This window comes from Mastigoproctus giganteus, chromosome 1 (assembly GCF_048544385.1).
Source record: "Mastigoproctus giganteus isolate SK-2022 chromosome 1, ASM4854438v1, whole genome shotgun sequence".
Taxonomy (NCBI): Eukaryota; Metazoa; Arthropoda; class Arachnida; order Uropygi; family Thelyphonidae; genus Mastigoproctus; species Mastigoproctus giganteus.
In genome coordinates, this window is record NC_143575.1 from 197,732,113 (window position 1) to 197,756,944 (window position 24,832).

General features: G+C 36.8%; 1 protein-coding gene across 1 annotated transcript in view; it reads right to left on the reverse strand.

Annotated features, from left to right (window-relative positions):
* The window catches only part of LOC150091432 (leucine-rich repeat serine/threonine-protein kinase 1-like), a 595,643-nt gene extending 571,631 nt beyond the window's left edge, over nt 1–24,012 (reverse strand). The window contains exons 1-3 of the mRNA XM_090390319.1: nt 23,831–24,012; nt 18,582–18,684; nt 4,189–4,229 (exon numbers count right to left, since the gene is read on the reverse strand). Coding sequence (XP_090246445.1) covers nt 4,189–4,229; nt 18,582–18,684; nt 23,831–23,935 — 249 coding nt within the window. The 5' untranslated portion in view covers nt 23,936–24,012. The remainder of the gene's footprint in view (nt 1–4,188; nt 4,230–18,581; nt 18,685–23,830) is intronic.
* Between the last annotated feature and the right edge of the window lie 820 nt (nt 24,013–24,832).

Here is a 24,832-nt window from a genome sequence, read left to right on the forward strand (position 1 = left end):
CGTCTCTTCAATGCAAACAATGCATTTTAAAAACTCTTCATCGCCATTTTGTTGGTAACATGTAAGTAACTGCATCATAATTTCTTTATGCTTTGATCGATGTTCATCTGACAGCAAATGTGGGACCCATGTGACTTTTTTTTTTTTTTTTAACAGCTCAGTTAAAATTTGGTGAATAAATGATTTAGATATGTAGTATTCCAGATTCATTGACTATTTCTTTACAAGTCATATGTCTGCCTTCCTTTTTTTTTTTTTTTTTGGTAGTTGTTGGCGCATCGGCTTCTGTGGCCGTAATGCACCTACCAAGGTTTTTGCAGTACTTTGATCCAAGCCCGAGGCAGAATTCTAACCCGCGACCTTTGGGTTGCAAGGCAGGCACTTTACCCACCCAGCTAGCCTGGTCAGCGTCTGCCTTCCTCCAAAATGGTGGTATTAATGATTGCCAATGTGTTGTCTGTAGATGTTCTTGGTCTACCTGAGATTTACTTGCCTTTACTGGTCTGACCTTCAGGTCACTTTCCAGTTTCAGATCAAAGATATTTTATCAAAAGTGAAACTTTACATGGTTAAATGCTAACACAAATTTATGAATTGTCATGGTGAGGGTGTGTGGTGAGACCAACACAGAACTGTGCTATGCTCACCTGTCAACTCAGCACACATTTTCCACAATTCATATTGTGTGAACATTCAACCATGTAAAGTTTCCATTTTGATAAAAGATATTTGATCTGAAACTGCAAAGTGCCCTGAAGCAATATCACCATTCCATTTTTAAAAGCCTCTACACAAACATTCATTTGCAGGAACTCCAATTTAAGTGCACTAATATCAAGTTTAAAATTTTCAATTATTATACTGATAAATGTCAGTCTTTTGGGTATATGGAGTGAAGAGCATATGTGCAGTGTACATTACTTTAGAATAATTCTCATAAGATGGTAAACATTTGGTTGCATAAATGGAGAGAGACAAAGCCACTGTCAGAACATAAGAATCTATGGATTAAACAGATTACTTCACCTCTTGAGGATCAGCCACAATGATATACATAAATACAAGATTCAGTGAAGAATTCATTGTCCATGATGTTGGGAAGGAGACAAGTTTCAGTAAACAACATGATTGCATATGTCCATAGCTGAATTCTTTTCAGTGGGACCAAATTGATTATGTTAACCAATGCAAATTCTAAGCAGAAAGCAATCATAGAAGCAACTAAGCTTTTTATACTAACTAAGTGATCCTGTTTATGGTTTAGATGCAAATGAATGTCAGATGGATGGTTGATACTAGCAGCAGAGAAGAAAAATGCATGGGATGATTATAAATTATAAAGGGACATAGAAATCTACAGTAAATACAAACTAGTCTGCAATTAAATATAGTACTAATAGGTTAAGGTAAGCTAAGGCAAATTATGACAAGTCTCTGGCTAAGAATACAAAGAAAAGTAGCAAAGAATTCTTTACTTATGTTAACACTAGAATAAAGGGATGAACCACATTGGCACACTAAACACTAACAGCATAACAACTGATGAAAATAAGGTAATCAATAGTTAAAGAAGTAATACAAGATCAACAGGAATGGAGGTATAATTACATTATTTATAAGAGATCTTGTCTAACCAATCTGAATAGCTATTATGTTGTAGTCACAACAAACCTGGATTCCAAAAAATTAATTTTAACAACGTATACTCAGATTTCGGTAAAGCTTCTGATACCGTTCCACATGAAAAACTAATGTATAAATTGGAACACTGCAGCATTGGGGATAAGTTACTGCTATGGATAAAAGATGGTTGAGTGGCAGAAAACAGAGGGTGGTTATTAATCAGAATTGCTCTTTTTAGACTAAAGTTAAAAGTGGAGTCGCTCAGGGTTCAGTGCTGAGCCCCCTGCTGTTTTCAACTTTTATTAGTGATATCGATGAAGCCACATTAACTTTAAAGTTTGCAGATGATACAAAAATTACATGGTTAATGAAAGGAATCAAGGCATGCTACTGCAACAAGACCTAGAAAATTTAAACAGCTAGGGATGAGAAACGGCAATTAAGGTTTAGCATCAACGAATGCAAGGTACTATATATGGGTAGTAGTAATCCCAGAATAACATAACAATTGGGTGGTACCACACTCTCAAGGTGCAGGTGAATAAAAAACCTAGGTGTAATCATACAGTTTAACAAGAAGCTCTCTGAGCAGTGTAGAGAACTTCAGGTGGTCTCTCATGGGACAGCTCATAGGGTTCTATCAATGATATATGGGAATTTTTCCAACAGGGATGAGGAGGTGATTATACTCTTGTATAAGGAAATAACTAGGCCACATCTTGGGAACAACATACAGTTCTGGTAGCCTCATTTTAGGAGGATTTGGATCTGTTGGAACAGGTGCAGAGAAGAGCAGCAAGCCTAGTCGGGGACAAGAAAGGACATCCAGAGGCTTCAGTTCTGCAAATTTCAGCTCCTGCGAGGAGACCTGATTTAAATATTTAAGACTTTAAGTGGATTGAGTAAACTACATGCTGACAGCATCTTTAGTCTTTCTTGAGCAACATACATAAGAGGGCATAAATTTAAAAACGACAGTTGTACAGTAGATGTTCAAAAATTTGTGTTCGGCCAGAGAGTAATTGATGATTGGAACAGACTTCCTATAAAGTAAAAAATTGCAGGTTTTTGACATATAGAACATTTCCAATGATTTCTCACTGTTCTAGATAAAGATCTATAATTTCATGTAGATTACAAGCATTGAAAAAATGATTTATACAGATCAACATGTCAGGTATTCATTGTATCACAGATTTTAAGGTTCCATGACTCATTAACTATTGAAAACCAATCATGTATACGTACTGATGACAGTTCAACAGTTCATTATACATTATTACTGTTGGGTAAGTTGGTTTTTTTTTGTAGTTGTTGGAGCATCGGCTTCTGTAACCATAATGCACCTCCCAAGGTTTTTGCAGGATACGAACCCGCGACCTTTGGGTTGCCAGGCAGGCACTTTACCCACCCAGCTGGCCCCATCGGGCTGGGTAAGTTAGGTTAAGCCTGCAGGGCCCTAGTGGGTAGCACAGGTGGTATAATCACTGTCCTCCCCACACCAGGTGGAAAAGACCAGAGTTTGAAACCCGTCAATGAAAAGAGGAATTTTTATGGGCCTTTTTTCACAATGTGACTGAGTTAGCCAGTCTTCAGGCAAAGGCAGCATTACTTTTTTTTCTGGAAATTCAGGTTTGTCTTCCAGCACACATCAAATCGACCACTGAACACATGCAATTTACAGACATATCATATACGGTGCAATACAGCCTAAGTTGCTAAGATGCCCAAAGCCATACAACAACCAACCAATCTTAGCCTCCAAGGGTGAAGAGAAAACTTTTGGAGATTAATAAATGTAACTGATAAAACTTTTCTCAAATAGGGAAGAGTTCTACAGTAAACGGTTACATGTACAGTATACTGAGGTTAAAGTATAAAATTACTTTACAATGACACTTTAAAAAAATTATGATTAATTATGCACAAGATGAAATAAACAGTGATACCGCATTTTAAGAAAAACAAAATTAACTGAGGACACAATAGAGTATTGTGTCCCCAGTCAAGAAAAACTGGGGATCCTGTTTTGCAGCATCTGGAAACTAGGAATCCACGGTAATCTAACTAAAAAACTTAAAACAAAATTTAAATTTGAAAAAAGTGCCACTGTAGTATAGATATGTGGAATTCTGCCTTCAACCAGAGAGTAATTAAATTGTTGCAATAATTTTTCAACTAGTGTTGTAGAAGTGGATAGTTTGAATAAATTAAACAAGATTAGTTGTTTGTTTATTGTTATCTGGTTTTTAGGAGCATTAGCAACTAAGGCCATATTGCTCCGGGGATATGTGGTGGTCATTCTCTGACCTTTCCGCATCCTCCGTATTTGGTGGACACGGGCTCGAACCCCGGTCTAATCAAGAAGCCTGTGCTACGCACTGATGCTCCTGCCTACCTGGCTACAGAGGCACCATAAACAAACCAAGATTAGACAAAATATTAGAAGGGATGGGCAACTGAAGTGAGTAAAAAGCTTTTTTTTTTTTGCTGATAATATACAACACCTTGAATTTATAGTCATAAAAAGGAAATACCTCCTTGAATCTATACAACTGTTATTACCTTGGAACCTTCCTGTGGCTTGCACACCATGTTTGGATCAGCTATAAAAATAAAATAACAATTGAATTTTTGTTAAAACAATGTGAACAATATAATTTTCAAATTTAAATTATAATTAACAAAATTACAAACAAACAAAATAATAAATAAGTGTGTTATAATAGATTATAGTAAATCGTCCGATATAATGCACTTAGGCAATGTGATGGTACCTTTATAAAAGGTACCATCACATTAAATATGTGATGGTACCTTTTATAAAAATACAAATAAAATAAAACATGTTAACAATCTGAAAATGCATATTTCAATTTTAGAATAGTGTTAAAGAAATACACCACTTTGCTTAATGGAAGCTTGAAGTAGCAAAAACCATATCTTGCTTCCAAAGCAAAGCTCTGACATCTCTCCCCCACTTTTGCCACATAATACAGTGGGACCATTCTGATGATGTTACCAACAGCAAATTTTAAATGGGAAGCATTCAAGGAAATAATTGTAGAAGCTATTAGACTTTTCATATCAAACTAAGAAATACAGTTCGGGGCTTAGATGTAAATGGAGGTCAGATGAACTGAGGAGACTTATGTCAAGGAAGAAAAGTGCATGGGATGCATATAAATTATCAAGTGATACAGAAGCTAGGGTAGATAAAAACTGAATAGGTATTTTGCATCTACATTCACACAAATTGTTTTCGGAGGGTAATGCCAGAAGTTCATCAAACACTAAGAGGGAGCTAAATGATTTTGTGATAACTGAGAGTAAAGTGGAAGAGAAATTTCTGAAGCCTAACATAAAAAAAAGCATCAGGGTAGGATAGGATCTATCCAATTACATTAAGGAAAGTAGCTAAGCAAACCCTTAGCCACAATTATGAGAGCATCTTTGAATTTATGCATGGTCTCTACAGGCTGGAAATGTACAAATGTCTCCCCCAATTCACAAAAAAGGATCAAAAGATGAAAAGAGTAATTAAAGAGCTGTTAATTTAACCTCTGTTCCAGGAAAATTTTTTTTTTCACTGGTTAAAGAAGTAATGCAGGACCATCTAGACAGAAATGCAATTATACTGCAGTCAACATCATGGATTTAAGGGGCAATCTTGTCTAACCAATCTGATTGGATACTATGATGCAGGAACTGGATGCAAAAAATAATTTTGATATCGTATACTTGGATTTCAGGAAAGCTTTTGATACTGTTGCTTGCTGCCATAGCCAAGTGGTCAGGCATGAGGGTGTATAAATACACGTGTTTTCAGTGACCAGAGTTCAAGCCCATGACCACCAAATACAGTTCTGTTTCTTGTATTCTCTCTCTATCTTGAGAACTCCTCTGACCATGTGGCCACCACAGAGTATAAACAGAAAATTTATTTATTATTAAAGACTGCTGTACAGATTGGAGCAGTGCGGCATTAAGGGAAAGTTAGTGTTTGGATAAAGGAATGGTTGAGTAGTTATCAAGTGCACTGCTCTTCTTAGAAGAATGTTATTAGTGGAGTCCCCCAGGGTTCAGTGTTGGGTCAATTGTGGTTTTCTGTATTAACTGCCGACCGGGCTAGCCAGGTGGGTAAAGTGTTTGCCTGGCAACCCAAAGGTCGCAGGTTCGAATCCCGCCTCGGGCTTGGATCAGAGTAAAATGCGAAAAATTTGGAAGGTGCATTATGGCCACAGAAGCTGATGCACTAAAAAAAAAAAAAAAAAAAAAAGCTGTACTCTGTATTAATTAACGATATTGATGAAGGCATATCTCAGTTTTCAGATGATAAAAAGGTTGGCTAAGTGGTTAATGACAAAAATCAGGGTAAGTTACTCCAAGAAGGTCTAAAAAATTGGAAAGATGGATTGGGAAATAGCAGTCAAGGTTTTAACATTGACAAATGCATGATACTGCATATGGGTAGCAATTATCCCAGATTAATGTACCAACTGTGTGGTACTACAATCAAGGCAGTGGAAAATGAAAAAGTTCTGGGGGGGGGTGTAATTGTGCAGTCAGATATGAAGTTCTGTGAGCAATGCAGACAAAGAAGCTTGATGAGATTTTGTCACTGATATACAGGATCTTTTGCTAGCAGTTCCTCCAAAATCTGCCTCACAGTATCAAAAATAGTGGATTTCATTTATTCATTGACCAATTTTACACTGATATTCAACTAACAGAAAAACTTCATAAACTTCCACTTAACAGGCACCATTTTGGGAAACAGCATGGATTACTACAAGAGAAGACTACAAAAAAAAAATAACAATAAAAAAATAATTTAAAAAAAGCATAAATGTTGCTTTTCAACATGAGGATAAACTTCAACTGTCAGCATGAAAAGACAAAATAACTGTACTTTCTGTTTCAGTTTTACTTTCTGCAATACTGAAACTGAAATAACAATAAGAAAAATAAGAAGAAAACTTTCAAATTGAAAAGCCTTGCTATTTGTGAATACACCAAAAATATGGACAATGTAGGCAGAGCTGACCATTACTGGGCTAATTATTCCATTATTTGAAAATCAACAAACTGGTACTATTTGTGAATACACCAAAAATATGGACAATGTAGGCAGAACTGACCATTACTGGGCTAATTATTCCATTAGTTGAAAATCAATGAACTGGTGAAGGAAGTTGTTGCTTTTCTGGCTTTTAGAAGTTTCAATTGTGAACAGTTTCTTCTTGAAGAAGAAACTGTTTCTTCTTCTAGTTTCTTCTTGTTGAATGTAGAAGATTCACTGCAAAGGAATCATCACAAGAAGTTTCAAAAGCTGTTGCTTATTCAGCTAGTAGGAGATATTTGAAATAAGAACATTTATAAAAAGCTATCAAGTTCAAATGCATAACACAGATTGAATGATCATCCTCATACTGTGATGAAAGAAAATTCCAAATAAGAAGAAAGACTGCATATTCCATAGTGACAGAAGTGTTACAGGTGAAATAAAAGAAACAGTTTGGTACTGCACACTCATTTCAAGAAATACTACACACTAAGAATATATAAATAATTAACATTTAAAAGATCCAAATAGTTTTTAAATTGTTTTACCAAAAAGTTATATATCAGTTTGTGTAAACAAAGTGTTATGTTCAAAAATAAATAATTTTTGAACATCACATTTCAAGTAGTAATTTTTATTTATTATTTTTAGAGCCAGACCACATGGAGAAGATAGCAAAAATAAGGCTGGACTACAAAAGGTTAAGATGTACCGGGTGGTTATAAAATGTTATAAATTCTGCTGAATAGGGTTTCCCTATTCAGGAGACCCTAGTGCGGTTAAAGATAGCACTGTGAAAAGTGGTGGGTATGTCATTTTGGGGATGGGGAAGCGATTTGTAGAAGAAAAAAAATTTGTTCAAATTTCTGCCACCAGGGGAAAATTGGCACTGCAAACATGACATGGAATACTTAACTTAGGATTAGATTTTAATATCAAACTTAGAGACCTAAAGATATTGTTCTATGTGTTTTCTTTCACTTGAGATGACGTTCTAAAAATGGAGGACTGTGTGCGACACAGTTTCGCATAGCATCTCATTGGGGATGTTGGCTACATGCTGTTTAATGCTTGCTTTCAAATCAACAAGCATCTGTATGCTGCCACAGTAAACTCTGTCTTTCAGGTATTCCCATAACCAGAAATCACAGGGATTGAGATCTGCTGATCAGGCTGGCCAGAACTGCAGAAAGTCTCTAGAAATGATACAATCATTTCCGAACGTTGAACGGAGCAGTTCCCTCACTTGTCAACCAACATGGGGAGGGGTGCTGTCTTGCATGAACACTGCGGTCTTCAAACATTGCCTTTCTTGCAGAGCGGGAATAATATGATCTCTTAGAAAAGCGCAGTACTGTGCTGTTTACGGAGCCATGAGGTGTAGACTCTTCAAAGAAAAATGGTCCGATTATAAACTCTGCTGTGAATCCCCACCATACTGTAACGTATAGACTTTTTATAGTGATCTTTCATGCACAACAGATGGATGAGAAGTTCCCCATATTTGGCAGTTTTGTGCATTTACGGCACCACGAAGACTGAAATGTGCCTCGTCAGAACACAAGTTCATTCGAGCCTGTGTATCGTCGTTCCATATGAGCCAGAAATCTTACAGCAAAGTCTATTCGTTGTTGCTGATCGCAAGACTTTAGTTCTTGCACTATGTGAATCTTGTATGGGAACCAGCATAAAATTATTTGAAGCACTTTATGTACAGTAGACCAAGGAAGGTTCAAGTCTCTTGACGCACCTCTGGCACTACTGACTGGTAGTGTTTTGCATTCTGACCTGGAGGCCATTGCAACCGCCACTTCATCCACCACCTCCATTCCAATACATGGTTGTCCCCTGCCTGGAACACCTAATTCCCTGGTCGGTCGCTTCAATTTTCTTCATTAGTTTTCGAAGCCCCACTGACATCAAAGGTCCTTTACGCAAACCTTTAAGTTTCTGATATTCACGTAGTACTGCATTAGCATTACAGGTAACCCTCGTATAACACGGTAGTTTGGTTTCTACAAAATCTCATGTAATGTGAAACTGTGTAATAAGGGACTAAGAACCAGTACAAAGGGGGGGGGGGGTTACATTCCAAAAGCTAACAAAAATATGCCATTTTTTTATAACTATCAGAAACTTAATTTTTATAGTAGTAATAACTTAATATTTTAACTTTATTTTTATAATAGTAGTAACTCAAATACAGTTGATTCCGGTTATTTGGGACACATCGGGACTAGTGCATTTTGGCCCGATTAAGCGGCTGCCCCAAATATCTGAAGTTTCACGTAAATAGTTAAAAATACAATGTATCGCCCCCTTTACAATTAGTTCATTGTACAATCAAATCACGTTACGACGAACTCACCCTAGTCAAGTACTGTTCACTATACGATGTATAGTAAGCGTCGGTCATTGCGATCACATTTGGGAATTGAATTTTAATTCTATTAAACAGCGATTCTAGCAAAGCAAAAATTTATCCTTTATACCTTACCAATTAAAACATTAAATGATACATGAAATTCGGAAGAATGTACGTGATAATCGGAATAATTAATATGTACTGTAATATGTATATACTAACTAAACTGGTTGGCATTTCTGTTCGCTGGCAATTTGTGGGTGGGGATTAAAATTTAAAACGGTAAAAATATAAGCAATCAATAACAAAAAACACGGCACACACAAATTGCAAGTAACACAATACACACAAGTGAGAATGGAGTAACGAGTTACAAAGCTTTAAAAATAGGAATGAAGAGAAGATTCTGAAAATTATTTTTTTTTATCTGATTGAAGATTCCCTGGAAGTGTAAACACATTTTACCATAATAACCCACAGAATTCCAGCTGTCAGTATTATTGCAAATTCAATAAGATCGAGTTTACTATCCATTTATGATAGATTCCACTAACAGAAAAGCCCAATAAACAAGTGACTGCTAATTGTTTTTATTGTTGTGACCTCCCCAAATCCGACCGAACTACGTGGTACAGTAAGAGACAATCGGGGAGTAATCTCCAGTGCTGCGGTCTCCTGTCCCGATTAAACGGCATTTTTTCCCAATTAAGCCAAGTAAACCCTGGCTATTTTCTCGATTGGGTTCTGTTTTTTAAGATTTGTTCCGAATAAACAGCTGCCCCGATTAACCAGTGGCCCAAATAACCAGAATCAACTGTAGTAATAACTGAAGAAACATCTTACCTTACAAACTGTGATACTTATATGCGAGATAATGTACATTCATTTAATTTTCTTCCTCTTCAACACTGCTAAGCACAATCTCTTCTACAGTATCTAGATTTCATGTATCTTCTGCTCTCTTTAAAAGTCACTAACTGCACTCTTCGAAGTCAATTATTTTTTGTGGTCTCAAACAAGCACAAGTTCAATAGCACAGAACCTAACCCAGGGATCTCTCAACAAAATACAGTGGACCCCCACTTTAAATAATACGTGATAATCAGAATATTTTCCAGTTAGCAAAATAAAAATAAATTTATGCTTACATATATAGCTTAATTAATATGTACTGTAATATGTACATACTAACTAATTGATATTTCTGTTCACTGACTTTTTTTTTTTTTTTTTTTGGTTGTAAAATTTAAAACAGTAAAAATGATAAGCAATTAATAATAAGAAAGAACACAGCATGCGCAAGTTGCAACAAACACGATACGGAGTAACAAGTTTCTGAAAATTTATTTGCCGAAGGTAAAGAAAGTCAACTAACATCGGCTAACTTAAGAGGAAAATTAGTTTCCCAATACCACACTCTAGCATTGCTTGCTCGGTAAACAGATGGTAGGTGTTATCGGTGTGGAGCAGAAGTCATGAGCGATATATTGATTGACAGGTAGGCGTATCAAGCGATGTGCTGACTGGTGCGTGAACACAACAGACGATAACATCAGTTTAGTATCATAATGCCAACATCATAATGCCAACCAACGACTACACAGTAGCTTGTCGTCTGCCACACCCACCACCAATCATTTCATTGTTTGCCAGGCCTACCTGTCAATCAATATACCGTTCTCCTTCTGCTCCACACTGATAACACCTACCGTCTGTTTACCGAGCGAGCAGCGCTGGAGTGTGGTATCAGGAAACTAATTTTCTGGGTAAGTTAGCCGACATTTCCAGTGGTTCTTGTGTTGGCTTTCTTTACTTTAACCATTTATTTATGTTTTTTTATATGATTGAATATTTCATGGAAGGGGAAACACATTTCACCATAATAACGTGAAAACCCACAGAATTCCAGCTATCACTACTATAGCAAATGCAAGAAGATCGAGTTTAATACTCATTTATAATTGATTACACTAACAGAAAAGAACAATAAACCGGAAACTGCAAATTGTTTTTATTTTTTTTATGGTAGTGACCTCCGGAAATGTGCTTTAGAAAAATATCATGAAGGCGATAATAACTAAAAAGTCAACAGCAGGGATTCACAAAAAAAGAATGGAAACATTGAAAATTACATCTAACATAACAGTAGGGTTTTCCCAGCACAAAAGCTCAAAAATACTATGTTATGCGAGATTTACAGCAATTCTCAAACAGTGTTAAAGCAAAACCTTGTTGTAGAAGTACTGTGTTGTGCACGGATTGCTGCAATTTATCAATTGCATTAGAGCAAAACAGTGTTGTAGAAGTACCGTGTTATACGGGGGTTGCCTGTACATTCTGGTAAAACAGTTTTACTAAAAGAGCATGTTCCATTTTTGTAAGAGCCATAATGGTTATTGACAGTAGCCTTTCTGCTTTCATCTAACAGGATATCATTTGCGTAAGCAGCGTGTCTTGAAGTAAATGACAACTTTTACATATGTGCAGTGCCGTTTTTCCTCTGGTGGCAAAAATTTCAACTATTTTTTTTTCCTTCTACATATCGCTTCCCCATACCCACCGATTTTCATAGCGCTAGCTCTAACAGTTTTGACACTAGGGTCTCCTGAATACAGAAACTTATTTTATAACCACCCGGTGTGTGTGTATGTTGGGAGGAGGATTCTCTATTGGAGCATATGACAAAAACTGGACATTATCATATATTATTAACATAAGCATATGATGCAAGAAAGCATGCTCATACAGCATCAGTCAAAAAAAAAAAAAAAAAATCCATTCACTCCAAAAGCTTGTCATAAATTCTTCCTTGAATTTATTTAAGCTATCAACTTCCACAACGACAGATAGGTTTATTACAGCCATCAACTACCTGCTGGCTAAAGGGAAATTTCCACACATCTATTCTACAACTGCCTTTCCTCAATTTGAATTTATGTCACCTCAAATGCGTAATCTGAGCAAGAGGAAGAATCCAATCATCACTGAGCTGGCTCAAACCATTCAAGGTCTTACATGCCTCAATCAGATTGCCTTGATAAGAGCAACCTGCTATTCCTCTCACCAATATCATTGCCCTTCTCTGTACTCATTCCAGCAGCTCTACATCTTTCCTAAAATAAGGCTTCCATATCTGTATGCAGTACTCAAGGTGTGGCCTGACCATCGCCTTAATACAAAAGGATAATCACCTCCTTATCTCTGCTAACAAAATTCCTGTATATCATTGACAAGACCCCATGGGCTGTTTTGGCAGTCTGCTTACACTGCTCAGAAAACTTCATATCTGGCTGCACAACAACACCCACGTCTTTTTCATTCTCCACTGCCCTTGAGGTTGTCGCAGACATTCTCTCAGATATGCCAGACAAGCTCTACTTGCTACTGGGGGTCTAAAACGCTGATGGAACTGATATTCGAGTGACACTCAAGTGAAGTGGACCCAATTTCAGCAAAGTCCGAGCAGTCTGTGACAGCCAATCCTCTGCTTACACCTTCACGATGGTGGGACTGTTAGTAATTCTGGGTATAACCCCCATGCACTGTGGTGACCACCCAGGTGTGAACCAATGTAAGCAGGGGTCGAGGTGTGAAGCCTATACCACATGGAGGAATGCCGCCCCTCTGTGTTACCAGGCGATACTAGGTGGTAGATCACTCTCATCAACCGGTAAAATACCACCACTTTGCTTAATGGAGGCTTGAAGTGGTGGAACCCATGTTTAGTCTCCAGAGCTAAGTTCCGGTCAACCCGTCCCATCTCTTCCATCATGCAGTATGACTGATGACTTTTGAGGTCATGATGGACATCATGGCGCGATCCAATCTTCCTTACATTTCGAGAGTACAGCTCTAAAATGGTGTTCACAGGCCAGCCATTAGTTAGTACACCGGACTGAACCTATTGGTAACTCTCTAGGAGGCTTCCGGATCAGCTAGTGTATAATCTTGTTACCTCTACTCTGCCAGATAGTGACTGGAAGAAGTCCGAGTAGTGTGTAAGTGGGGGGCATTATCAAGGCCACATTATGTCAAGGATCTGGGTATGTTCTTACCATGTGTATGCCATATCCAAAAATTTCATTACTTCATACAGCATGACCCCCCCCCCCAACTTTTTCTTACTATTCAATACACCATGAATTGTCAAACTAATAGAGCAAGCTTATCTGCGAAAAGATCTAAACCTTCCACACACTTCCTAGTTCATTTCACAACTATACGTGGTCTCAATTCTAATCTCAACGATGTCCATTTCCACTTACAGTCTGCCAAACCCCATGTACTTTTTCTGACAGAATCTCAGTTATCAGTTGATTTGACTACTGCTCATTCAATTGCCAAAATTATTTGCTGTATGATTCTTTTCACCTCAAAGGTGGTATTTGTGCATATGTCCATTCCGATATTCTCTATCAGACATTTGGTAATTTGGAATTTCCTCTTTTCGATCTTATGCGCTTGTTATGGAAGGTTTCGTCGTTTGCTTTTAATTTATATGCTTATAAATAGAATAAATTTATCAATTTATAAATTGATATGCTTACAAAAATGATAAATCTACCGTTTTGCAGTGTAAAACAGACTTTTTCGAGTGTGTTAACAGAAGACAGTGACTTTATTGTGGACAAGTTCTTTCTAACACCTACAAAAATATGGCTACGAATAACAAGAGAAATATAAAAGGTGATGACATTAGCAAATAAAATTGAGTTATTAGATAAAATTTCTAATGGTGAAAGTGTCTCCTCAGTGGCAAAACATTATAAAATCAATGAGTCAACGGTACGATCAATCAAAAAATCGGAAGAAAAAATCCGCCGTAGTGTCCGTGAAAACGTGCTAATTGCTTCAAAAATTTGCTCTGTAACTTGTGATGTTAAATTAGAAAAAATGGAAAAAGCTTTAAATCTGTGGATAGAAGACCGAACTCAAAATAAAATTCCGTTAAGTTCACTCATCATTCGTGAAAAGGCAAAACTCTTTTATCAACACTTTAGCGAAACTGGTGATAGCACTGGCGGGATAAGTTTTTTTGCTAGCAAAGGCGCTGGTTTGAAAGATTTGTTTGAAATTTCTAATAAATATTACATTTAATATTAAATTGTTTCTTATTTTCATTTCGATGCCATATGCTTGCATTTCATTATGTACTGTCTATGTACATAGTCATATTATGAAGGTACATATAATACATACATAGACAAAATTTTAGAGTAGTTTTTCTTATATATTTCATACTTTGGAACGGAACCCCTTTATTACTATGGGAGCCATAACTCAGTATTCGAGTTTTCGGTATTCACAACATTTCTCAGGAACGTAACCCCCGCGAATAGCAGGGGTTTACTGTATTATATACAAATTTTATGTTTAATTTATACAGTATTTACACATTAATGATTCTGTACATACATTATACAAATCATATATTTACAGTTCACTAATAATTCCATATATAACCTACATATTTACACAACTGTTAGAGAAGGTATATTTTTCCAGTCAACAGCTTACCAAATTATTATTGTTCTTAAAGCAGAAAGTTTAGCTTTTACTCGCAATTCTTTGGTACTTTGCAGCCGATTCATATTTTGGTAAGTCTGTACGAATTCTGGAAGATCTTCTTCCGGTATATTGCAACCTCACACAGTTTTTCGACATCTATGTGCAGAGTGTTAAATATTTTTGCCGCATTTGATGGAAAGAATCTTTAGCATTAGCATTAGTAGAAGCATATGATGCAAGAAAGCAAGCTTATTCAGCATCAGCCAAAAAAAAAAAAAAAAAAAAAAAAAAAAAAAAAAACACACCACTCCCATTTCACCCCCTCCGTTCACTCGAAATACCTGTCCAGTTGAGCCTTAAATTTGTTTAGGCTATCAACTTCAACAACAAGTGATGGAAGTCGGTTCCACCAACCAACCACCCGCTGGCCAAAGGCAAATTTCCGCTCATCTATCCGACATCCGTCCTTCCTCAATTTGAATTTATGCCCTCTGAGCTGATTATTCTGAGCAAGATGAAGAATCCCATTGGCATTGAGCATGCTCAAACCATTCAAAGCCTTATACACCTCTATCAGATCACCTCACCGGTGCCTAGTCTCCAGACGATCAATCAAAAAATCGGAAGAAAAAATCCGCCGTAGTGTCCGTAATTTGCAAAACTTAAGCCTTTCTTAGTAAGAGCAACCCTTTGTTCCATTCACTAATCTTGTTGCCCTTCTCTGTACCCGTTCCAGCAGCTCTATATCCTTCTTGAAATGAGGCCTCCAGACCTGTATACAGTACTCAAGATGTGGCCTAACCATTGCCTTAAACAAGGGAATAATCACCTCCTTATCGCTGCTAGAAAAATTCCTGTATATCATTGACAAGACACCATGAGCTACTCTTGCAGCTCGTCTGCACTGCTCAGAGAACTTCATATCTGCCTGCACAATTACCCCCAGGTCCTTTTCATTCTCCACCACTGTCAGTGTAGTACCGCAGAGTTGATACGTTGCTCTGGGGTTACTGTTTCCCATATGTAGTACTTTACATTTGTCAATGTTAAACTTCATTTGCCACCTCTCAGCCCATCTGTTCAACCTTTCCAGATCCTGTTGCAGCAGCATAGCATCAGTGGTGTCCTTAACAACCCTGCCAACCTTTGTATCATCTGCAAACTTGGACATTAAACTTGATATCCCATCATCAATATCATTCATAAACACCGAAAACAACAACGGACCCAACACTGAACCCTGAGGAACTCCACTAATAACATTAGTCCACGTTGAGCAGTGTCTATTGATTACCACTCTCTGTCTTCTGCCACTCAACCATCCCCTTATCCATAGCAGCAATTTGCCTCCAATGCCACACTGCTCCAATTTGTGCAGCAGTCTTCCATGTGCAACAGTATCAAAAACCTTTCTAAGATCCAAATATATAATATCAAAGTTATTCCCTGCATCCAGTTCTTTTGTGACTACATCATAGTATCCAATCAAATTGGTCAGGCAAGACCTGCCCTTAACAAAACCATGCTGCGTCTGAGCTATAACTGAATTCCTAGATGATCCTGCAGTGCTTCTTTAACCAGTGCCTCCATTAATTTACCTGGAACAGAAGTTAAACTAACAGGTCTATAATTACTTGTGTCAGCCTTTGATCCTCCTTTGTGAATTGGGGTTACATTTGTACATCTCCAGTCTATGGGTACCTCCCCTGAGTCCAAAGAAGCTCTCATAATTATGGCTAGGGGTTTGCTTACTTCCTTTGCTGCCTCCTTTAATATAACTGGATAGATCCCATCCACCCCAGGTGCCTTTTTTATGTTTATCCTCAACAATCTCTCCTCCACTTTCCTCTCAGTTATTACAAAATCATCCAGCTCACTGCCAATGTTTACTTTACCTACATCATTCTCCTTCCTGAATAACTCCTCATGCGTGAATGTAGATGCAAAATACTCGTTTAGATTGTTAGCCACCTGAGCAGGATCCTCAACTGTTGAACCATCAATATCCAGTGGACCAATCTGATTCATCCCTTTCCTTCTTGAGTTTAAATAGGTAAAGAACTCTTTTCTGTTTTTCTTTGCATCCTTTGCCAAGGATTTTTCGTAGTCTGTCTTTGCCTGCCTAATCTCCTTTCTGACTTGGTTACAGACCAACTTATATCTATCATAGGCTTCCATGTCACCCATTAATTTGTATGTATCCCATGCATTTTTCTTCTCTGCCACATGTCTAATTAGTTCATCTGACAACCATTTAGGCCTAAACCTTGAACAATATTTCTTAGTTGGTATGTAAAGCCTGGTAGCCTCCAAGATTAGTTCCTTGAATGCTTCCCATTTTGAGTTTGCTGTTGGTAACATCATCAGTTGGTCCCACTGTATAGAATTTAAATACTGTCTCAGACCATCATAGTCACCTTTACGAAAACAAAAACCCTTCTTATCTTTGTTCTTTCCATCAAATTTGACGTGTTTAAAGCTCTGAGAGGCTCTCATAAGCAAAATGAATAAGGACGAAATTTTCACAGTTATAAATGATTCTAGATATAGAGGCCATAATTTCAAGTTACAGGGGGAGTTGTTTAGACTGGATTGCTGGAAGTTTTATTTTAGCCAGCGAGTTATAAATTACTGGAATAAGTTACCTACATGGGTGGTAGAGGCTGACAGTTTGGGGAAATTCAAAGGTCAGCTGGATAATTACCTACAGGAGGAGGGAAACCCTTAGGTTGTCCATATCCTTTTCTCTTATTTATTATTATATATATTTTTTAATTTTCTTCTTATTATTATTATTTTATTCTTATCATTTTATTTATTTATTTTTTGTTATTTGATTATTATTTTTTTTTATTTTATTTTATTTTTATTTGCTGGTGCAGCATAAGCCATAGGCTTTCCTTGCACCATGTGGCCATTGCTAATACTAATACTCCAAGATGTTTCGTTGCAGTCAAGGTCACTAGTGCAGGCAACATCACCAGTAGTCGCACAGGTACAAAAACGGCATAAGAACGGCTACTGCCTCAGTCCCTCAGTTGAGATGTGGATGCCACAGCAGAAGGTGCAGTGCATGCTTTGGTTAGCTGAATTTCAATCAGTTATGCATGTTCAGTGGCGTGCATGAAGGGAATGGAATGTGGATCCTCCCACATCCAAATCCATTCTTCAGTGGGATAAGACTCTAAAAGAGACGGGAAGTTTGGTTTCACATACTGGGAAACACCCGAAAAAACGTGTGACCGATGAGACTGTGAATTGGGTGAACGAGTCATTCTCTAGGAGTTCACGTAAGTCAATTAGACTGCCTAGATCTCCAAATATGATTCCACTGGACTTTCTTGCATGGGGCTTTATTAAAGACTGCATACCAGAGAAAAGTTCGGGATTTGGATGATTTGAAACAGCATATCATTGAAGCAGTTGCTGTAATAATGCCTCAGATGCTGGAAAACACTTGGCAAGAGCTCAAGTATTGTTTTGACATTTGTCAAGCTACAAAAGGTGCCCACATTGAACTTTACTAACCTTCATAAAAACTTGGTGAGTTACTCTGTATAAAAACAAAAAAAAAATTTTAATACACTTTATAGATGCTGAGATATATGTGTGTATTTTTGGATACCTCTAGCCCAAACACCCTGTATATATAAATATAATTATATTTCTATGCAAGGTCAACAGTATTTCAAATGCATATTTTTAGCTTTCCTAGAAAAGATGTTGAAACTACATCTTTTTCTAGAATCATTAGTTTCTAGAATCATTTTGCATAATAATGAACTTCTAAGTCACACTGAAACAAAAAACTTGCTTTTCATTATAATTTCGTTCAGAGCCACAACAAAGAGAATTATAAAAAAAAGTAAAATACTAAAAAAAAAATTCAGGCTAATTTAAATGAAATTCTATTAAATTCTTTGAAAACACCAAATTATTTAGTTTAAAAGTGTACAGTATATTTAAAATGAATGCACTTTAAAATATTATCTGTGTTGTGTGTGAATGTTCTGTCCTTACCTCCAGCTTCCAGTAATAATCTTGCACAAGTTTCAGTTTTATTACAAGCTGCAACATGAAGGGCAGTTCTCCCTAAACTATCAGTAGCATCCAGATAATGTACCTTTAAATTTAAATCCTTCATTAAATTCATAACTCAGAAATGAAACTGAATTCATCTTAATTAAGTTAGTAAAACAATAAATTATATTTTTATGCTATAAAGGCACTATTGTTTTGTAAAAAAAACAATAGTGACTATTTAGGTCACAGAGCATTAAAGTGTTATCTGAAAACTGTGTGCATAACTGCTAACCTTTTTGACTTTTGAAAAGCAGGAATCTCGTGATTTTTATCAGAGGAAAGCAGGAGTTTATTAATTTAACTTTAAATTAAATTTCCATGACAACATATGCATTTTATATTAACACAACAGCTACAAGATTGTGTATCAGTATACCATGCTTTCAAACAAAGGGGAATCGAAGGGTGACACAAGTAATTACAGACCAGTTAGTTTAACTTCTGTTCCGGATAAAATAATGGAGTCACTGGTTAAAGATGCATTGCAGGATCATCTAGATAAGACTGCAGCAATAATTCAGACACAGCATGGGTTTGTTAAGGAAAAGTCTTGTCTGACAAATTTCTTTGGTTATTATGATGTGGTTACAAAGGAACTGGATGCAAAAAATAATTTTGATATTATATACCTGGATTTCAGGAAAGCTTTTGACACTGTTGCACATGGAAGACTACTATACAAATTGGAGCAGAATGGTATTAAGGGTAAGTTGCTACAATGGATAAAAGGATGGTTGAGTAGGAGAAGACAGAGGGTGGTAATCAATGGGTGCTGCTCTTCATGGACTAATGTTATTAGTGGAGCCCCACAGCATTCAGTGGCAACTGAAGTTTAACCTTGACAAATGCAAAGTACTGCATATGGGTAGAAGTAATCCCAGAGAAATGTACCAACTGTGTAGTACTACACTTAAGGTGGTATAAAATGAAAAAGACCTGGGAGTAATTGTGCAGCCAGATATGAAGTTTTCTAAGCAATGCAGACAGGCTGTCAGGGCAGATCATGGGGTTTTGTCAATGATATATAGGAATTTTGCTAGCAGGAAAAAGGAGGTGATTGTTCCTCTGTATAAGGCAATGGTCAGGCCACGCCTTGAGAAGGGCAACAAGATTGGTGAGGGGAATTAAAGGATCCTCTTACCAAGAAAGGCATAAGTTCTGCAAATTGCAGTGGCTGGTGACTAGGCACCTGCGAGGTGATCTGATTGAGGGGTATGTCTTGAATGGGTTGAGCATGCTGAATTCTAATAAGATTCTTCAACTTGTTCAGATTACGAACCTAAGGGGGCACAAATTCAAATTAAGGAAAGACAGATGTAGAATAGATGTGCGGAAATTTGCCTTTAGCCAGCAGTTGGTTAATTGCTGGAACAAACTTCCATCTGTTGTTGTGGAAGTTGACAGGTTAAACAAATTTAAGGAGGAATTGGACAAACATTTAGTGGGATTTGTTTTGTAATTTTTTTTTTTTTGGCTGATGCTGCTCATACACTTGCTTTCTTGCATCATATGCCACTACTACTACTGTTATTTTGTTGTGATTTGGTTTTTAGTAGCATCAGCAGCTAAGGCCATATTGATCCAGGGGGGGATATGCAGTGGTCATTCCCTGATCTTTCCACATCCTCCGTATTTGGTGGGCACGGGCTTGAACCCCGGTCTAATCAAGAAGCGTTTACTCCTGAACACCTGGCTATGGAAGCACTGCTCTCTACTACTACTATTTCATGTGTTCCACATATTTTATGCAATGCAAACTAGCCCACCTGATGGTCAGTTTATTAAGTAAAGAAATAACAAAATTTCAAGCCCTAATTCACAGAATCATTTTAAAAAGAGTTTTTACCTTTCTATTTTGTGAATAGAATTTTCTGAAACAGATGTAGAAAAACTGTTAGGGTCTTGAGCAAGAGAATGGATCCAAAAAAAAAAAAAAAAGTCTCCAACACAAATGGGAAATTTTGGCAGTCATGTGTGCAAAGTCAATTTGTTTGTAGAATTAAAAAAAAAAAAAAAAAAGGAAAAATTTAGAAATACTCACAAAAAACAAGAAAGTACATGGTTTAGAATTTCCCCAATATTAACTATGTTCTCAATATTTCAACAAGTGCCTCCAGCTCAGACGTTTTCCTGAACACAACTCTGTTCTCTTACAAAAAAAAAAAAAAAACCTTTTGCTGGGCATTACTATAAAACGAAATACAAACATTGTATCTAGCCTTTTAAGAACTGCATTGCACCAGCAGCTCGGTTTCTTCTACATATCCCATCCTGTTGTAATGCTTGATTAGCATTATTTAATTGTTGTTGTGGGTTTTTTGGCACAAGATCCTCCTGGGCCATATTATGCCTTTTCATCTCTACCTGATTTATAAAGATAGCTCCAACACTTGGATGATGAGTGATATATTTGCTTCATGGTTTGAAAGCATGTTTATATCATCAATGAGATGTCACTTGCTCTCCAGAAAAGCTGAAGAAAAGGCTCTGTTACTGTTGGATCACTGCCCAGTTCATCCCTTGACTGATGTCCTGAAATTGAAAGATGGCAAGATCAGAGTCACGCTTCTGCCAAGGAACACAAGTGCACTAATTTAGCCCATGAATCATGGCATTATTCAAGCCTTCAAAGCCTACTATCGTAGTGACTACTTGCTGGTGTTGTAAACTCAGAAATTCAATTTCTAGAATTTCTGAAAACATTAACACTGAAAGATGTTGCATACAATATTGGATTAAAATGGGAGAAAGTAAGATTAACACCAACTGAAAACTGCTGGAAAAAATATATTTGAAAAGATGAGATCACTAATAATAACCTAGAATTAGCAGCATTTTTAACAAGAAACAAAGGCTGCTTGTAACTTACTTAGTGGCAGTTTTGGAGCAAATGACTTGGCTGCTTGGATTGAGGTGGATGCAGAAACTCTAGTTGCACCTAACCTGAGTGAGAAAGAAATCACAGCCTCTGTAAACAGTGGGAAGACAATCAATAAACAGAAGGCCAGTGACATTGGGAGTGACTCAGAAGATAACATGGACGACTCATGTAAGGAAAAAACACCAGATATTAATAAAGTGATTGAAGACAATAATGAAGTGATGGCATGTTTAGAATATCAGAGTCATAGAGAACGTCTTCATTTATTGCATCTGACCACCATTAAGAATTATGTACTGAAAAAACAGTGTCATCAGCTCCGGAAAACTAAGTTACATAACTATTTCAGAATGGGTGCAAAAAAAGTAAGTCCATAACAGATTGTGTATTAGTAGAATGTAAAAGGAATGAAATAACCTTTAATACTTTGTCTTTTAGTCTGTATAGTCATAAAAAATTAGTAAATAAAGTATTTATTTAATAAGTAAAGTGTATTTATGTTAAAAAAAACTGGAAAAAATGGTAATTTTTTTGGCTAAAACGTGCTTCGCTTATAATGCCAGTATTAAAGTTGTCACCTGACATCCACATTATATCCAGGTTGCACTGTATTTAAGTTAAAACATTAATATCTTTTGTCAGCTGGATGAAAATGGTAATTATCCCATTGTATAAGTCAATGGTTAGTTCACATTTTGAGGTAATTCCTCCCCACTACAGGTTTGCCAGCTATGAATTTGACATTTTATTTTTATATTCAAAAATCTGTTATTTTTTATGTATCCATTCACCCTGTCTCCTTAAACAAAAGAACATAGCTTTGCTTTCCTCCCATAAATCATGGGAGTGGGTCTAGTGAGTAGTACAAAGTGAGGAAATTTGTTTACACTCCACACGCTTATTGTAGAGTATCATACAATAAAGTCTGCACTCAATATCATACAGCAAAGTCTCAATTATTCATGGCAGATTAACTAGTGTCTCTATGGCCCAAGAAGTCTAAGTATAAATTGAACAAAAAAATTTTAAAAAATGTGGAATTCATTACAAGTGGTTGTTTCATTCTCTAAGGGCCATGTAGACAAGACACTTGAATTTCTCAGAAAACATATACCAGCATTACTTTTGCCCAACTAGCTCACACTAATTTAAAAAATTCAATAATCCTTCAAAGTTTACTGCTGCACAGTTAATTATTATTATTTTTTTCATCCATGTGTATAGCTGCCAACTTTTGACTTTCAAAAATCTGGAGAGGAGGTAACTGTAAGTAGGAGGAAAACAGGATATTTTCTGGGTCAAAACTGGAGATTTTTTTTCCAAAAAAGCCAGGTTTACTGAAATCCACATCGCACTAGAAATTAAATTTCTCTGACAACATACACATTTTATATTGCAATACTGACACAGGACCATTTGCCAGGACAGTATGCTTACAAATATTAGCTTAACCAGGGTAATCTCTCTCTCTCTCTCTCTCTCTCTCTCTCTCTCTCTCTCTCTCTCTTTGTGTGTGCGTGTGGATTTCTTTGTATTTTCTGTTAGACACCAAATGATTTTGACTGCTTCAAGAAAGATACTTGCAAACTCTGCCCACTTCAGAAATGTCAAGTCAAAGTTTTGTTTATAAAAATGGCCCTGCTGTCTAGACTTGGCTGTCTGAACTCCATTTTTTGTTTCCTCACTTGGTTGAATATGCTCTCATACTCAGCACTGCTATGAAGAACTGTCAAAATGCTACATGCGACAGCATAATCTGTTATAATATATTCAAGTTTCCTTGTGCACTTGTCAGTTCCTCCAACCAAGAACCTTAATTCTTTCTTCTTTCATAATAGCATCTAGTAGGTTCTCGTACTAAAACTGACAGACTGAAGCTGCAAAACAGCTATTTCTTCATCTTTAATGAAACCAAGTACTGGAAACTTGTCCACAAAAAATTCCAAATTTTAAAACAATACACCACCAATTGAAATTTGTGCTACCTCAGCAGTTATAAGAACATTATTTTTCAATGGGAACTTGGGTATCATGTAGTCACTTGCAGCAATAAGGTATTTTCTCACTGAATAAAATCACAATTTTTGTGACATGGGAGAGGAGGGATAATTCTGATAATTCAAAATAAAACATCCTTTCTTTTAATTTTTTCATAAGTACAGAATGGGTGTAATAGATGTCTTATTAAATCACAACTGTTCTATAAATTTTTAAATCTTATATATCTTATAACTTGCCTCATAATATCACAAATAAAGGGCATATTTGGACTAAAGTGTTAACTAAATTAAAATCAAAAACTTACTTCATCTCCATGAAGAAGATCTTCCAAAAGTTCTGCATTACTCCACAATGATGCTTGATGAAGTAGTCGTCCTGGAAAATCCTCATCAATATCATAATCTGCCATTTCTATATATCACCATGGTTTAAAATAACAAACAACTTGCAAAGGTACTTTATTTCTTAACACCAATGTTTTCTTAACCTATACTGAAAAAATATATTAAAGAATAACATATGATTATCCAAGTATTATTATATGAATTAAATCTTAGCTTAATTATACAGGGTGTCTCAAAAATATTGGTACAAACATTTAGGGGAGGTAGGTAACATCTAAAGGAATGCGAATAGCATAGGAATCCATAACTGGAAACGTCACAGGAAAGTAGTAGCAGGGGCACAAGAAGCAGAATGACACAAGACAGTAATTAATGGCAAACATTTATTTGACATAATATTAACAATGGAGTATGAGATGGATGCATTTCATGATGTTACAACAGATGCTCGAAGGTTCCACCATGAGACGCAATCATGCGTGACACCGACGCAGCATGGATTGGCAGACATGGTCGAACACACTTAGTTTCTTTGACAGTAGCAGCAGCAGTGCAGACAAGTCTCGCCACGAGATCCATTTCCATCTCCACAGGCGATTCATACATGATAGATTTGAGAGCCCCCCCACAGAAAGAAATCAAGGCTCAATAAATCAGGTGAGTGTGGAGGCCAGGCAACGGATCCACCATGGCTAATTCATCAACGCTCAAAACACCTGTTCAAATGGTCACAAACACACCTTCCATAATGGGCGGGTGCTGTACACTGCAACGAGACACTCCTAAGGCAGAGGCAACAGCATGTGTGCTGGTAGTAGGATTATTCTGGACGGCATTCAACACACTTTTTTCCATGGCGGGAGTTCGCGTCGAATGTGGTCTGCCCGCATTAATCCTGTTACCTCTAAATGACCCATAATCGCACAAATTTTGATGCACACGTCCAAACAAATGGTGGTCCA